The sequence below is a fragment of the Cajanus cajan genome, chromosome 9 (assembly GCF_000230855.2).
Source record: "Cajanus cajan strain Asha chromosome 9, NIPB_CcT2T_4, whole genome shotgun sequence".
In the NCBI taxonomy this organism is placed as follows: Eukaryota; Viridiplantae; Streptophyta; class Magnoliopsida; order Fabales; family Fabaceae; genus Cajanus; species Cajanus cajan.
Genome location: NC_138525.1, coordinates 13178932 through 13195912, shown reverse-complemented (window position 1 = coordinate 13195912; position 16981 = coordinate 13178932). Strand labels below are relative to the sequence as shown.

Below are 16981 nucleotides of genomic sequence, written 5' to 3'. Positions count from 1 at the left end.
GGTTGCTTCTTGGATTTCCATGAAACTAAAGAATTCCCTAGGTAGATGCAGTAACCTGTGATAGATTTTCAAGAATTTGGGCATGTGGCCCAATCTGAGTCACTAAATCCCTTTAGTTGTAAAGTAGAATTGTTGGGATAAAATATGCCTTGTCCTGGAGAACCCTTTAAGTATCTGAGGACACGAATACAAGCCTTGTAGTGCAGCTCAGTTGGATTGCTCATGAATTGACTGAGTTGTTGGACAGCAAAGCTGATATCTGGTCTGGTATTGGTAAGGTAGAGTAATCTCCCGACTAGCTTTCTGTATCCAATAGCATCTGCATAAGATGGGCTGTCATCATGAGCTAGTATAGTAGTCTTGACCATAGGTGTAAGGGTTGGTTTAGCTGCAAGCAAACTATCGCAACCGAGATAGCGATGAGACGACGAAAATAAATTAAAAATAGGGAGTCGCCACCAATGTTATTTTTTACGAAAAAACATTGGAAAAACCGTAAAATAGAAAATAGTCTACGAAAACCAGATTTTTGAGTTCGGGAGTCGATTACGTGTGAGGAAGGTATTAATACCTCACAATGTTCGTCCTAAGACGATTACCTTTAATTAATTAAACAAATTATTTATAATTTATAAAATATTTATCTCACTAAAATGATCAAATATATTTTATTTAACTAATTTAACTAATGCATTAAAAAAGGTTAAATTTATTATTGTTATATAAAAAGGGAGATAATATATTTTTTATTTTTTGGCTCGACAAGGTTTATTTCTTGCTCCTACGTATCTCCATGTGTAATGTAGAATCAGAGTCACATAGTTCTTTGGTAAAAAATATTTGTGCGTTGATATTTTTTTAATTAAATTTTATTTTGTGAAATATAGGATTCTTGAATTGTCTCAGCTCATTCACCGTAAACATATAAAATTGACTAAGGTGTACACCAAAGTCAATTCAATAAAATTTTAATTATAATTATTGCTATAGATATTATTATCTTAAAAGATTTTTTTGGTTGGATATTTTATTTTGGAAGAAAATCTAAAAATATCAAGTTGTCACAACTTGTACCTTAAATTCAAAGGTTAAAAAGATGTCACATCTAATTAACCATTCCTCAAATAAAATCTTTGATATAATAACTTCAAATATTTATGTTGAATATTGTGGTAATATTTTGCTATTTAATTATATTTTAAATAAAAACTTTAAGATAACAAATTGTCACAACTTGCACCTTTATATTCTAGAATCAAGAGAATGTTACATTCAAATAATTCCTTTTAACATGATAGTTATTATGAATATACATGCTGATAAAAGAATATCACGGTAATAATAATAATAACAACAACAATAATAATAATAATAATAATTATTATTATTATTATTATTATTATTGTAGTCTAAATGGATTAAAAATTATGTAAACGTCTAACACATTTATATAAATAAACAACTTAATCAGATAAAATCAACTAAACCAATTTTGTTAAACAAGAAACAAATACCATCATCTAAGATTAAGGGAATGTCAAATTTAAATAATTTGTTTTGTTAATTTCTTCTTAAAAAAAATAAATGTTATTAATATTGATATAATAATAGTAATAATAATTACTATTATCCATATCTTTAAAGTAACATGAGAACTCAATATATGGATGCAAATAAAGTAATTAATTTTTTTGTAAAATAAAATAAACTCTGCTAGTCATATTAATTGTTACGCATCTTGGAACAAGGAAAAGAAAAATTTGATTGAGTGGTATATTCATTGTTACGCATTTTGGAAAAAGGAAAAGAACAAAAAAGAAAAAAAATGATTGAACAATTTCAGGGATGTTTGTTTCTAAATGGACTTAGCCCACGTAGTCCCAAAAATGGAAAAAGGAAAAGAAAGGACACAATGGTATTGAACCACTTGAGCCCACATTGGAAATAAAAAAGAAAAGAAAAAAATAGACAAAAGAAACAGAAAGGGAAAAAACGGAAATAAGTGGCATTAAGCCACATTTCATGTAGCAGTAGAGCAAAAAGGAGAAAAAGGTGAGTGAGACTAAAACCCTCGCATTAGGGTTACACAAGCCATATATGGCTTCTTTGGCTTTGTAATGGTGTCGGCCATTGACGTTGCGGATGGGGAAAGAAGATGGCGGTAACGGAGCGGGTTGCAAACAAGGAGGAGGTTCACAGCAGCTCGACCCGCTTTGGCTTGCCGCGGCTGCGCACGACAAGTGCATAAGGAAGAAAATGGACGTGCATACCGTTGTCGCCAGAAATCACCTCCGGTACCGCCGTCACCAGAAATCGCCTCCGGTGACGGCACGCGGCGATTCTTGCGGCGGCTTATTCATTTATATTTCTCTAGTAGTATTCATTAACCCATTTTTTATTTATTCTGTTTTCGATTATGACTAGGTTTTATTCGTTAAATGCTTTAGGGTTTACTGAAGTTTGAGAAGAAGGGTTTCGATTCCATGATAAAAGATTCATAAAAAAATTGTTTTAATGATAGAAATAAAAAAAAATTGGGAGAGTAATTGATACCCGCACAACTTTAGCCTCTTCTTTGGCCTTCTGTTTGAGCTCTCCCTGCTTGAAATTTTGTTGTTGTCCTTTGTTCTCCATTTTTTTTCTTTTCTGTCTTCCCCCATCTTATTCTTATATTCTTCCCTTTATAGAAAAAACGTATACAAGCCAAAGCATGCTGCCAAAAAAATGCCAGCTTGCATAGTTTGCAGTTCCGAGAATTATTTTTACGCATGGCACCAAAACCAGACTTTTACACTAACATAGAAACCTTACAGGACAAGGAAAAAAGTTATACTAACTACAAAACACATTTTTTGATACGGAGGAAGATTTGGCTTCCCTATTTTGTCTTTTTTCTGATTTTTTATTATTTTTTATTTATTATTTATGGTTATTGTGTGTATTTTTTTAGTTTAAATCTAGTTTGTAAATTATTAATTTAGAAAAATTAGTGGGATAAAATTAGTGTTTTACACAAACCAAAGTCAGAAATTAGATCTAAAGTGTATTTTCTTTGAGATATGGTAAGACCAGAATTTGATCTTGCCACTTCAAGACCAAGGAAGTATTTGAGACTTCCCAAGATCCTTAATCTTAAAAGTGTTGTCAAGACTTTGTTTGAAAAAAGCAATTTCTTTTGCATCATCTCCTGCCAATATTAAATCATTAACATAAACTAAAATGATGATACACTTAGAATTGAATTTCTTAATAAAAAGGGAATGATCATAACAAGATTGTTTATATCCAAGATTAAAAAGAAAAGTAGAGAGTTTAGCAAACCATTGTCTACTGGCTTGTTTCAAGCCATAGATAGATTTCTGTAATTTACAAACCATTGTAGAATCTGAAACAGAGAGTCCTTGTGGAACTTTCATGTAAACTTCCTCAGTTAAATCACCATGTAAAAAGGCATTATTGATGTCAAGTTGGTGAAGAAACCAATTCTTAGTAGAGGCAAGGGCAAGGAGTAGCCTCACAATAGTCAATTTGGCTACCGGAGCAAAAGTGTCGAAGTAATCCAATCCTTCAGTTTGATTGTACCCTTTGGCCACTAATCTGGCCTTATATCTCTGCAAGGTCCCATCCGAATTATATTTGATTTTGTAAACCCATTTGGATCCAATAACAAACTTTCCTATGGGTAAAGGGGTTAAACACCAAGTTTTATTCATTTTTAGTGCACCAAGTTCTTCTTGCATTGCCTTAATCCAATGAGGAGATTGAGCAGCTTGTTGATAGTTTTTGGGCTCAATTTCAGTAGTAATGGAAAGGCTGAATTTTAAAAATTCCGGATTTAGAGAATGATAAGATAAAACAGAGGACAAGGAGTACCTTATATTTTTAGAATCATGAATTTCAATGTTTTGTAAAAGATTGCAGTGATAATCAATCAGGTAAGTTGGTGCTTGCTTATGCCTGGTTGATCTTCGAAGGTCAACGTTTGGAGGTGTAGGGGAACCAAGCTCACCTTGAGTGACTTGAGGCATAACAGAACCAAGCTGAGTATTCACGCTGTCATAAACTTCATCCTCCATAGGATAATTGTTGGGTAGATTAATATCAATTGATAGGAAATCAAAATTCTCACTTACTAAGGATCAACCTGTTTATTAATGTCAGGAACCTTGTGAAAAGAAAATATATTTTCATAAAAAAATCACATTCCTAGAAAGAAGAATTTCTCTAGTGGTTAAGTCTAGAGCAATGTAACCTTTTGTACCAACTTTAATTCCTAGATAGACACATTTCTTAGCTCTGGGATCTAATTTATTTCTATGTTGAGTAAGTGTAGAAACAAAACACAGGCTTCCAAAGACTTTTAGATCAAGATAAGTCGGGGGTTTTTCATTAAGAATTTCAAATGGTGATTTGCCTTTCAGCACAATAGTGGGTAATTTGTTTATTAGATGTATAGCATGAAGAACTGCATATGACCAGTAAACATTAGGCAGATTGGAGTGAAATAATAAAGACCTGGCCACATTCAGAATGTGTCTATGTTTTCTTTTAGCCACAACATTTTGTTGTGGTGTTTCAACACAAGATGTTTGATGTATAATACCTTGACTGTTGTAAAAATCTGGCATGTGAAATTCTATGCCATTATCATACCTTATAGTTTTAACTTTCTTTTTGTATTGAGTAGATATTAGAGAGATAAAGTTCTGGATAAGGGTCCTGGTTTCAAATTTAGCTTTCATAAGGGAAACCCAAGTGTTTCTACTGAAATCATCCACTATAGTTAAAAAATATTTGTGACCATGGATGGAACAAATAGAAAGGGGACCCCAAATATCCATATGTATCAGATCAAAACAAGAAGCAGTAGAGTTAATACTAATAGGAAAAGATAACTTGCATTGCTTTGCTAAATGGAAATAGTCACAGACAAGTTTGTGATCATGCTTAACATATGGAAATTGTCCTTTTATTTGCTGTAAAACAGAATCAGATGGATGACCTAGTCTATAATGTCACAAATCAAAATTACAATTATTCACATTGTTGTTAGTGGAGGTTCTAGCAAAATTAACGGTCTTAGTCTCTGAAATTTTTTGCCTTTAAAGGATAATACAGATTGCATTGAAGATTAGCAGGACCAATCATCAGTTTGTTGTTGTGATCCTGGATATAACAACATAGCTTGTCAAAGACAATTTTACAATTGAAAGTTTTAACAATTTTACTAACAGATATAATATTGTAGTTGAATTCAGGGATGTATAAAACATCTTGTAAAAAAAATTTGTCAGAAAAGATAATAGTTCTAGAAATTTGTGTTTGAGTAATGAATCCATTTGGTAGTTTAATTCTTATAGGCTCAATAGTGTTATAAGAGTCATAACAAGAAAGTGAGTTGGATACATGGTCAATGGCGCCACTGTCCAGTATCAAAACATTATCAGGTAATTTTTCTTCCTTTTGAGTAGATAAGATATTACCTGGATGTTGTTGGAGATTGTCTACAACATGAGTTTCTCCATTTACATTTGATCCCTTGAGTATCTCCATAAGTTGATTATATTGTTCAGTTGTAATGGTACTGCTTACCTCAGTGTGTTCTTTTCCAATATTTTTGTGATCACTGCCTTCAATAGTGTTAGATGAGGTAGAGGAATATGAGGTGTAGGAGTTCACAATTGATGTTTGTCCTTTATTTTTGAACTTGAAATTCGGAGGAAATCCATGTTTGAAATAACAAGTCTCCACTGTGTCTCTTTCTTTTCCACAAAAGGTGCAGATTTTTTGTGGTTGGTTGCTAAAATTTCTTTGACTAGACCTTCCTCTACCTCTTCCGGATAAGGATCCATTTCTTCATCCAAAAGATGGCTTATTGTTTGTTATGCTTGCCACCAGATTGGCCTCTTGAAGCAAGGTCCCTAAGACCTGTCTTTCTTGTTGCAAAACAAGAGAGAAAACTTTGTTAATGTTAGGTAAAAGGTCCATCATTAATACCTGGGATCTGACAGTGTTGTAGGAGTCATTTAAACCTTTGAGGAAGCAGATGACATATTCAATTTCCTTGTAATTTCTCACAGTTTTCACCAGCTCATAAGTGCATTTTACAGTGCAGGAGCAAGCTGGGATAGGCCTCAGGATTTCTAACTCCTCCCACAGAATCTTTAAATCTGTATGGTAAGTGGAAATGGTTCTTTCTCCTTGTTTGATAGAGTGAATTTCTTGTAGGAGATCAGACATCCTGAAATGGTCTCCTTTCGAAAATCTGTCTCTCAAATCTTTCCATAAATTCTTTGCATTGTCAATATATACAATGCTTTGTGCAATCTGCAAAGAAACAGATTGAGTTATCCAAGAAATGACCATAGTATTACCTTAACCAAGCATCATGCAAGAAGTCATTAGCTGCTGGTTCATTGATCGTTCCATCTACAAATTTGTATTTGTTTCTTGATTGAAGTCCTCTCTTCATTAACTTGCTCCAAGAATGATAGTTTAGGCCATCAAGAACGGGGGGGACAGTGAGGGTGTTGATATTTTCACCCAGATGAAGATAGTAGGGGCTGCTGGGATTCGGTGACTCATCTCCTTTCTTGATGTTGCCTTGTTTTAATGAACCTTCTTCTTCATCCATGTTGGGTCAGAGTATGGCACGACGGAGCTCTCCTTGAGATTGCTCTTGATACCATAAAGCGAAAAGAGAGTAGAGAGGAAAAGAGAATGACTGAATAATTCATTTCTATTAGTCTTGAATGTATATTATTCTACAAGCCTCTACACACTTATATACAATGAGGGTCAGTCAAAATAAACCCCAAAACAGAATTAACAGAAACTAATAAAACTTAACTAACAACTGATGTTATTTTATTCTTCAATAATATATACATGAGAAGCTAATATCAATACCCTAATGATAATAATAACTATTGTTAGGCACCCAACACTTGTGAAGCAAGTGACAAGGTATTATCAATAGCCTAATGTTCGTTGCAATTAATAAGGGCAACATGCTCACAGAACTTCAATATGCACAAACTGCTTCAAGAATCAAGATGCATGCTAAATGTGTAGTTGTATCTGGACTACAAGAGAGTGGATTTCCCAATAAAACCGTCAAAGATGATTGCATGCTTGATTTGTTGTAAATTCAAATTACTGACTAGTGACTAATAGAATCCTCTTCAAAAGAATTTAAGCACGTTATATGTTCTTGGGATGTCATTGGTCTTGGACTAACAAGGGATACTCTTCAAATATTTACAGCCAAGTGTGTATGAATTATGTAATAGAGAACGAAAATGTCAACATGCTGAAGACCAAATTCATAAACTCCAGAAAATAATGAGAAGTTCAGGATAAACAATTACATGATTTTTTTTACTTCAAAAAACTAGTTTTGAACCAGATGGCATAAAAAATTTAGATTCATTCCGAGTAACAATTCCTTTCTAATCTCAAGCTCTCCAATCAATCATTTGAACATAATAAGAAGGAAAAAAACATATATCAACAATTTATATAAATTTCCTCATCTTTCTTCCTATCATTCAATTCAACTTAATCGAAGGAACGTGTAACAATATGAAGGATAAAAACAGTGTTAAAACACACAAATATACGTGTACATTCTACACAATCAATCATTTGAACATAATAAGAAGGAAACACACATGTTAAAACATACAAATATACATGTACACACACAGTCAATCATTTGAACATAATAAGAAGGAAACACACACATATTCGAATTAACCAAATCTTTTATATTTAAAATAGGTATTAAAATAGATAACATTATAGAATAATATATTTGAATTAAATAAATCTTTTATATTTAAAATAGGTATTAAAATAGATAAAATTATAGAATAATCCTTTATGAGACTATCAACTATATTTCAATGATGTGAAGATTTTATGTGTATCTACATCAAGACCAATATTTGTTTTCAAATTCTTTGACTAGTGAAACCGAATTAAATACAAACCTTAAAATGTTTTAATGCTTGCAAACTATTTGAAAAGAGATAGAAAAGATAGTAGTGGAGTTTATTTTTCTATGTATCACAAAGCTAAACTTATAGCATAATTAAGAACCATTTTTCCTAAAAATTAGGAAACCATTAACATACTTCATCTTATTTGTCAAAAATAAAATCTTGCTTTTCAAATAAAAATAAAAAATATGAAAGTAAATACCTTTAAAATTTGCATCTTGTTTTTCTTATCACAAATACAATGAAAACAATTTGAATATTTGTTTCTTTTCTATTGCTAATTAATTTTAGCATTAGAAACAACTTTGACCAAGTCTAATATAGTATATTCTTTATCAACTAATTTCTTCGACATGAAATTAAAAAAAAAACATTTCAAATAATTTATATTTTATATTATCTATACTCTAAGTGTCAGTAAAGAATATAACAATATTTTACTTTAAAATTATTTATTTAATTTGATCAAATTAAATACTTTTATTTAATTATCAAATATTAAAATAATTTCTTTAATAAAGATTGGAACATTCATTTATACGTGACTTCGTAAAATTAATGTTAATCAAATTAATATATTAATCAAGGTAAGCGTCTAACAACACCTTTTAACATTTAGATAGTATGAAATAATATTTTATTTTCAAAAACTATTAAAAGAACATATAACATTTTCTTCCATCGTTATAGCTCTTGGTTAACTCTAGTATGATATTATTGTCAAACTCTATCAAATAAACCTATCATGAATGACTTAAGAAACTTGTTTCTTCTTTCAATCAATTTTTTTGGCCAAAATATTATTATATTCAAAGTCTAGACTCATTACATTCTTTTTGTATTTATTATTAATTCTATAAGCATATGATCATATATAATATTTATTCAATTAGTACATTAAAATATTGTGTCCAAAATTAAAATATAATAAATTACTTATTAATTACTTTGAAAATATACTTAATATATTACCTCAGTTCATGAATCCATGAAGGGTTGAAGGCTTTGAGCAAGAGTGAGAAACCAAACTTGGGGCTCTTGTCCAAATCCTTTGTTTCAAAAGCGCCCGAGATTGTGAAGAATGACTCACACGTAAGCTGATGCTGCAATAAAGCCCCAAGGTTGCCATGGTTGTTCAGCTTATTGCCTTCACAACTGTATGAGGATCAACCACATAAGAACATTCAATCCAATTGTCAATGTGTTTTCATTTGAAGAGAACCTTCTGCTAATCTCTCCCACAACAGCTCCCCCATTCAATCTATCTAGCTGGTGTAAATATGACACCTTTCATGGAGTCTTCCTTAACACCTCACCAAAAAAGAAAAGTATACTAATTGTTCCGGTATTGGAGACCGCCGCCGAAGAACCCTTAGCGATACCGAGCTAAAAGAACTTGACAGCAGTCTTGACCTAGAACATTCAATGAGAGTAAAATTGCCTTCTTAGACCTAATCATTGCTATATATAATGGTGTAGTGTTACAGACATGAATCGCACACTCCTCTTTATGATCCCATAAATCACGCCTCATTATGGACTCGTAACTCCCAGTATTTATTACCGTTCCCACGGATTGTGGGATCTTATTGATTGTCTGAGTGAGCAAGTGAATCTTCCCATATTTGGGTCCCTATTATGGGCTCGTCATTTTGCTGATGTGCCTCGGGTCAGCCAAGGGGAGACCACCACGGTACATAGCCCTCCATGCTCAAGCACTAAGGTGCGAAGAGCATGTTAGATCAATATTTTGTCAAACTACCTCGGGTCGGCTCATGGGAGACCACCACGGTACATAGCCCTCCATGCTCGAGCACTAAGGTGCGAAGAGCATGTTGGATCAACATTTTGCCGACCTGCTTTGGTCGGTCTATGGGAGACCACCACGGTACATAGCCCTCCATGCTCGAGCACTAAGGTGCGAAGAGTATGTTGGATCAATATTTTGTAAACCTACCTGATGGAACTAGGTGAGGAGATTGATGTTCCTTCACTTTGCTCCATGCTTAGGACCGTGAACTCTTGAGGTAGACCTTTGGAAGAAGCTTGAAGCTCCATGAAGAGGTCTTCAATGGAGGAGAAGCCTCAAGGTGGTTCGGTTACTCCTTGCTTAGTGTAGAAGCTTGAGGAACCAATGGTTAAGGTTGAAGAACCTTGGTGAAACCTTAGAGAGAGTTCTCCACGGTTTTAGAATGGACTCTTGATGAGAGAAATCTGATTATTATTTCTCAATTTGCTCAAAAGTGTTTTACAATCAAAGAATTACAAGTTTATAGGAGTAGGAAACTTAGAGAGCAAGCTAGTCTTGACCATGGTTCACTAGGAACCATGGTTGAGTCTAGATAAACCGTCCAAGGTCAAGAGGCTTGGAGAGCAAGCTTCTCACTTGGCTTGCTTGGTAAGCTAGCCAAGGAGAAGCTTGTGCTTCAAGCTTCCAAGCTTAAGAAACTCCATGAATTTCGTCCAAGTGTGAACACAAGTGTTCACACAAGTGTGAACACAAGTGTGAACACACTTCTAAGGTGGGCGGCTTCTTGGAATTAATTTACTCCTTTTGATTTGAAAATGGTTAATTTGGTTTAGTTAGGTTCATTCAATGGGAATGGAACCTAGCTAAATCAAATCTATGAAAAATTAGGAGTAAAATGAGTCCAATATGAAAAATTTAGCCTAGGACCACCTTTGGCTAAATTGCTAGGAGCACTCTCTAGCTTACTAAGGACACTCTGTAATTTGCTAATGCCACTCCTACTAGAAAACTAAGAAAAGAATGTATTTCTAGGTTAGGTTAAATGGAGTCAAAGTGTCCAAGTAACCTACCCTAGAATCAATATACAATAGCTACTAAAAAGGGAAATAAAGTGCCTTACAAATACAAAGGCAAAAATAACCTATACAAAAGAAACTATGTACAAGATATTTACAACATATGAAAAAGGTCTTCAAAATCATCCCATTCCTCTTGGTTCTTTTAATGTATCTCCTCTTGGATTCCTTGGCCTTGGCCATAGTCTATCACTACCTCGGGTCGGCTCATGGGAGACCGCCACGGTACATAGCCCTCCATGCTCGAGCACTAAGGTGCGAAGAGCATGTTGGATCAACATTTTGCCGACCTGCTTTGGTCAGTCTATGGAAGACCTTCATGGTACATAGCCCTCCATGCTCGAGCACTAAGGTGTGAAGAGCATGTTAGATAGGCATTTTGTTGACCTACTTTGGGTCGCAACTTGGGGCGCACCGTTTGACTTGATTTATGTTGATCGTTTAATTTCCGACCTTAAAGTGCTCTTTGCACCGACCTTAAAGTGTTCTTCACACTAAGGTTTTGATCGTCAAAATTTCGACCTTAAAGTGCTCTTCACACCGAGGTTCGGGTCTTCTAAATTCTAACCTTAAGGCGCTCTTCACACCAAGGTTTTGATCGTCAAAATTCCGACCTTAAAGTGCTCTTTGCACCAAGGTCTTGATCGTCTAAATTTCAACCTTAAAGTGCTCTTCACACCAAGGTTCGGGTCTTCTAAATTCTAACCTTAAGGCACTCTTCACACCAAGGTCTTGATCGTCTAAATTCCGACCTTAAAGTTCTCTTCACACCGAGGTTCGGGTCTTCTAAATTCTAACCTTAAGGCGCTCTTCACACCAAGGTTTCGATCGTAAAAATTCTAACCTTAAGGCGCTCTTTGCACCAAGGTTGAGATCATAAAAATTCCGAGCTTAAAACGCTTTTGACGCCAAGGTATAGATTGTAAAAACTCCGACCTTAAAGCGCTTTGGACGCCAAGGCATAGATCATAAAAATTGCGACCTTAAAGCGCTCTTCACGCCAAGGTATAGATTGTAAAAATTCCGACCTTAAAACGCTTTTCACGCCAAGGTTTTGATCGTCAAAATTCCGACCTTAAAGCGCTCTTCACGCCAAGGTATAGATTGTAAAAACTCCGACCTTAAAGCGCTTTGGACGCCAAGGTATAGATCATAAAAATTCCGACCTTAAAGCGCTCTTCACGCCAAGGCATAGATTGTAAAGAATTCCGATCTTAAAACGATTTTCACGCCAAGGTATAGATCGTGAAAATTCCGACCTTAAAACGTTTTTCACGCTAAGGTATAGATCGTAAAAATTCCGACCTTAAAGTTCTCTTCACACCAAGGTTTTGATCGTCTAATTTCCGACCTTAATTGAACCTTCACGCCTCAATTGAACCTTGTATTCCCGATTATCATCGTTATCGTTTCACACCCTCAGTTATTCAGTAGTTGAATTATTTATTTTTATAATTGACATGATTATTCAAGCATAGTATTTATATTATATTAAATTAAAAATAAGAATAAAGTATAATGCCATGAATGAAAAGTTTTCATAAAATAGTTGCTCTAGGAAGCAACCTACGACAATTGAAGCATATAACCAATCGGATCAGCGGTCACGTGTTGCAAAATAAATGTTCATATTCCCCGTAACCAATTGTTTTGGATTTGAGATCCAGTACTTTGGCATTTTTCTCCTCAAACGTGTGGCTCAGGAAACACGAGGCACTTGGTGGCATCATTTTGCTCGAGTTTGCTTAAAGAACACCACTAGATATGGGTTACGTTATTTTAGCAGAAATAATGAACCACTATGATGTTAAGTGAAAGTCGATGAGAACCACATCAATGACAAGAACATAACTCAAAAAAGGAAGCAGAACATTGGAAGCAACTTTAATTTGGCGATTGTTAATAGGGCCCAAGAAGTTGGTCATGAAAGATAAGATAATAATTGCATCTAGAATTCGAAATTACAATTTTGATTTTTCTTTAGCTTTTAATTTCCCTGCCCCTGTGAAAGCACTTAGCTGCTGCTGGTATATTTCTGAACCACTCTGTGATATTCAGTGTGGATAATTTAAGAATTTTGTTGTGGGTATCCTCTATCAGATCAAGGTTTAGAAATTATACCTGGTATGGAGGTTTGGTGACCTTCAATGTTTTCTTTTTACTCATGCTATCCTCATGGCATCTCCTTGACGCCTTTTGGTTGACCTCGATCATACATATCCGCGTGATTCTGTCGATACAGTTGTTCGGCTTCACCTTCTCGCTGCCGCGCTTCTTCCTAAGCCTTTCATTCTCTTCTAACAGCTCGGCCGCAGTGGTGCAACTCGTGGTGCGGTGCACTGTATTATTATTATTCCCACTCCCATCAATCGGAGATGAGTTCGACGATAGTACCTGTTCGTCGCTGGAAGTCGTCGGGGACACCGTTCTCACCGCCGGTGCCGCCACCGCCACCGTTACCGCGTTCGCTGTGGTTACTGTTGCCGCCGCTGGTACCGGCAATATTTTCTGGCGCTGTATGTCGCGGAGAAGACCTCTCTTGCCTCGCCGGAAGTAGTCGTTAGCGAATTCCCAACGGTCAGGGACAACCTTCCGAAATCCATAGGTGTTAAGCTGACGGACGAAACTAGAAAAGTTGTTGTGTTTGAAGTACTTGGGAAGCAAATCCCGTGTGAATTCGGCGGGTCGCCGAACGATGAAGCTGGTGCCATCTTCGTTCCAGGAAATTAGGTCATCCGCGGCGGGATCGTCGACGAGCTGGTACGTCTTTGTGAGAAACGGCGTGGGAATGGATCTCTGGGACTCGGAGGGCGCTAATTCACCGGTTTGCTCGGCCGGTAATGGCGCCATCAGACATTCGGGAAATCTGTTCCGTCGCCGGCGACGACACTTCCTTCTCTGCTTCGCTCTTCTTCGTTCTCTCGTTGCAAGGTTTCTATTGCGGCCAAGATTTCTTCTAGAGTGTGGCCGCCGACGGCGGGAATGGGATTTTCAATTCCGCTGGCGCTCCCAGTTATGGCACCATTGACGTCGTCGTTACTAGCTCTTGTCGCATTGCTTCTCAGAATCCTCGTCATTGCGACCTTCTGCTCACGTCAAACAACAAAGGTGTGGGATGCAGTTTTACCTGCCCCACGGTGGGCGCCAAAATGTTCCGGTATTGGAGACCGCCGCCGAAGAACCCTTAGCGATACCGAGCTAAAAGAACTTGACAGCAGTCTTGACCTAGAACATTCAATGAGAGTAAAACTGCCTTCTTAGACCTAATCATTGCTATATATAATGGTGTAGCGTTACAGACATGAATCGCACACTCCTCTTTATGATCCCATAAATCACGTCTCATTATGGACTCGTAACTCCCGGTATTTATTACCGTTCCCACGGATTGTGGGATCTTATTGATTGTCTGAGTGAGCAAGTGAATCTTCCCATATTTGGGTCCCTATTATGGGCTCGTCATTTTGCTGATGTGCCTCGGGTCGGCCAAGAGGACACCACCACGGTACACTAATACATACCAAAACATTAATTTGCCAACATTGGCATCACACTAATTGATGCCCTCAATTTGTAGGGTGTGTATGTTAGAAATTTTATTGATCCAAACATGTTACACAAAAAATAACATATTCAAGTCTATGCGGAAGAAAAAAAAATTCACGAAAAATCAACTTCCAACTATTACTATTTACTAAGAGTTTAGTTTTATCTTGTGTCAAAATCCTTTCGGAATAAACACTTTAAAAATGATAAATGCTAAGAACAATTTCTTTAAATATATATTTTATTATTAACCGAAACTTACTAGAAATCATAAAATTGTTGTTTTTATATGGAAGTCACACAAATGGATAATCGAAAATATTAACCTTAAGAACTTATCTATGTTATACGAGAAAAATGATAAATATTCAAAATAAATTCCTTATTTTATCATTAAAGACTCATCTAATAGACATCTAATGGACACAAAACCAACATTTATTGTTTATATTTTTGTGTAAGAAACACTTTAATATATAAAGTCTTAAATCTTACGAACATCAAACAACGTGAGACTTCTTTTTTGGAATAAACACATATATATCACACACATGCATCAAAAATTATATCTTACTTTACTCTTATTTAATGAATCTTCTTACTCATGATTTTGTAGTTTCTAATAAATTTTAGTTAATAATAAAAATATTTTAAAAAATGTGTCGCGCTAACACTTCTATGACGAGAAAAACATCTAAATTATCTTTATAGAAAGAATATCCAAGTAGCATTCAAGAAACAAATAACCATTACATATATGAAAATATTTGGCTTAACAAAGATGCATTCCATGTACTAATTTAACATCAGACAATTAAAAACAGTTCAATTACTTACAAATTACTGAAGCATGGGAACTTGGCATATTCAAGCACACACCAGCATTATATTTCGTAAACTTGCCAACACTTGTGGAGTAGCTGGTTTCGGCTCCAAAGGCAATGCTGCTGGGAGTACCCAAAGTCGCAGAAAAATCGACAGAAGGGTAGCGGTTTAACTCAACGCCAACAATAAAGGACACATGATCATGAAGATACTGAACCTCAAACTACATAAAAAAAAAAAAAAACAAGTAACTATTATAGTTCTAACACGATAAATTTCACTCCAATCTTTTATCCCAAGAGATAACAATCTTAGTACCTTGTAACAGCCCAATTTTTCGCTGGGCCAATGGCCCAATCCATTGCCCGGAACGGGCCGTTTCAAAAGTGAAACGGACCGTTTCGAAATAAGAAAATGCTTAGAAAATGAAGTGGGAGAACGGGCCGTTCCAATTGGAGAACGGGTCGTTCTGGTTTGGACAACGGGCCGTTCTGGAGGGAGAACGGGGTCGTTCTGCTGGGTTTGAGAACGGACCGTTCTGGTTTTAGAACGGGCCGTTCCAGTTGAGAAATTTGCGTAGGTTTGAAGGGTCCAGAACAGGTGTTCCACTTTTGGAACGGACCGTTCTGGTAGGTGAGCCTGAAATCCTATAAATAGCGCCCCTCACCTGTCATTTTCACACATATCTCATTTTCTCTTTCTATTATCTTCTGTTCTCTCTTCTTTCTCTCTTCTTCTCTCTGAAGACCAAGGGGCACTTAGAGGAGGAGACCAAGAGATCCCTGTTTAGTTCAACTGTTGTTTATCCAGGTACGGGGGAAAAGAGAATTATTTATATGTAGAGTTACATGAGGGAATTGGGTAGAGGAAGAATCCTTAGGATTATGAGTAATTTTATAATTATTTTTGTTTGAATGATTATTGGTCTTATATTTGATTCTGTATGTATTTAGGAATATAGATATATGATTAATTGGTAAAAATGATGCTCTAGGAGAGAGAACAAAATTATAGAAAAGTGCCTGTAAATTAGGTTGTGAAAATTTGGATGATTTTTGTTTGGGGAATTGATGATCTTATTAGATTCGGTATGTGTTGAGGATTATAAATGTACTAATAATTTGTAAGAATGATGATCTGGGAGAGAGAACAAAATTGTAGAAAAGTGTCTGTGAGCTAGGTTGTGGAACAATTGGAGATTTTACTATTTATGTTGAAATTATATTAAATTGGTAATTCTGTTGAGTATTATATTAATTTATGAATATTATTATATCAATTGATAAGAATTGACGATTTATATGAGAATTGCTTGAGGTGTATAAAACCTTTATTTTGTTGGACTTATCCGTGGTGTGTATGTGATATGTTCTTGAGCTATAAGATGAGATGTGATGAATGTGAATATGATTATGATTGAGGTTCCTCACATCAATGACTAGGGATGGCACGACCCCTGGGTAAGTGATGCTACAGGGAGGGCGTGACCCTGGCATGATGTGGGATGAGTGAGACAATTAACACGTATCACTTCTTTTAGTTGTGGCGTGGCCTTGACATAGTGTTAATTGTAAGAATTGTGTGGATTGTGATGTGATTGTGGTTCTTCACACCTATGACCAGGGGTGAGCACGACCCGGGATTGTTACATGGGTATCGTGACCTTGGTTAACATGTCGGGGGTGAGCATGGCCCTGGGTTAGGGGTAACGTGACCTCGGCACAGTGTTATATCAGGGGTGAGCACGGCCTTGGATTGTTACATGGGTATCGTGACCTTGG

The 16981-nt window shown here is 35.7% G+C and overlaps 1 protein-coding gene and 1 long non-coding RNA gene across 2 annotated transcripts; one reads left to right on the top strand and one right to left on the bottom strand.

Moving 5' to 3' along the window:
* The first annotated feature begins 1940 nt into the window (after positions 1-1940).
* Positions 1941-6762, top strand: LOC145951712 (uncharacterized). The gene is made up of 2 exons (XR_014429600.1): positions 1941-2373; positions 6111-6762. It is a non-coding gene; the product is annotated as an uncharacterized LOC145951712 (long non-coding RNA).
* A 4840-nt stretch (positions 6763-11602) lies between these two features.
* LOC114916880 (uncharacterized) lies at positions 11603-15095 on the bottom strand. The gene has a single exon (XM_029274472.2). The coding sequence runs from the start codon at positions 13677-13679 to the stop codon at positions 12945-12947; it is 735 nt and encodes a 244-aa protein (XP_029130305.1). The 5' UTR covers positions 13680-15095; the 3' UTR covers positions 11603-12944.
* Between the last annotated feature and the right edge of the window lie 1886 nt (positions 15096-16981).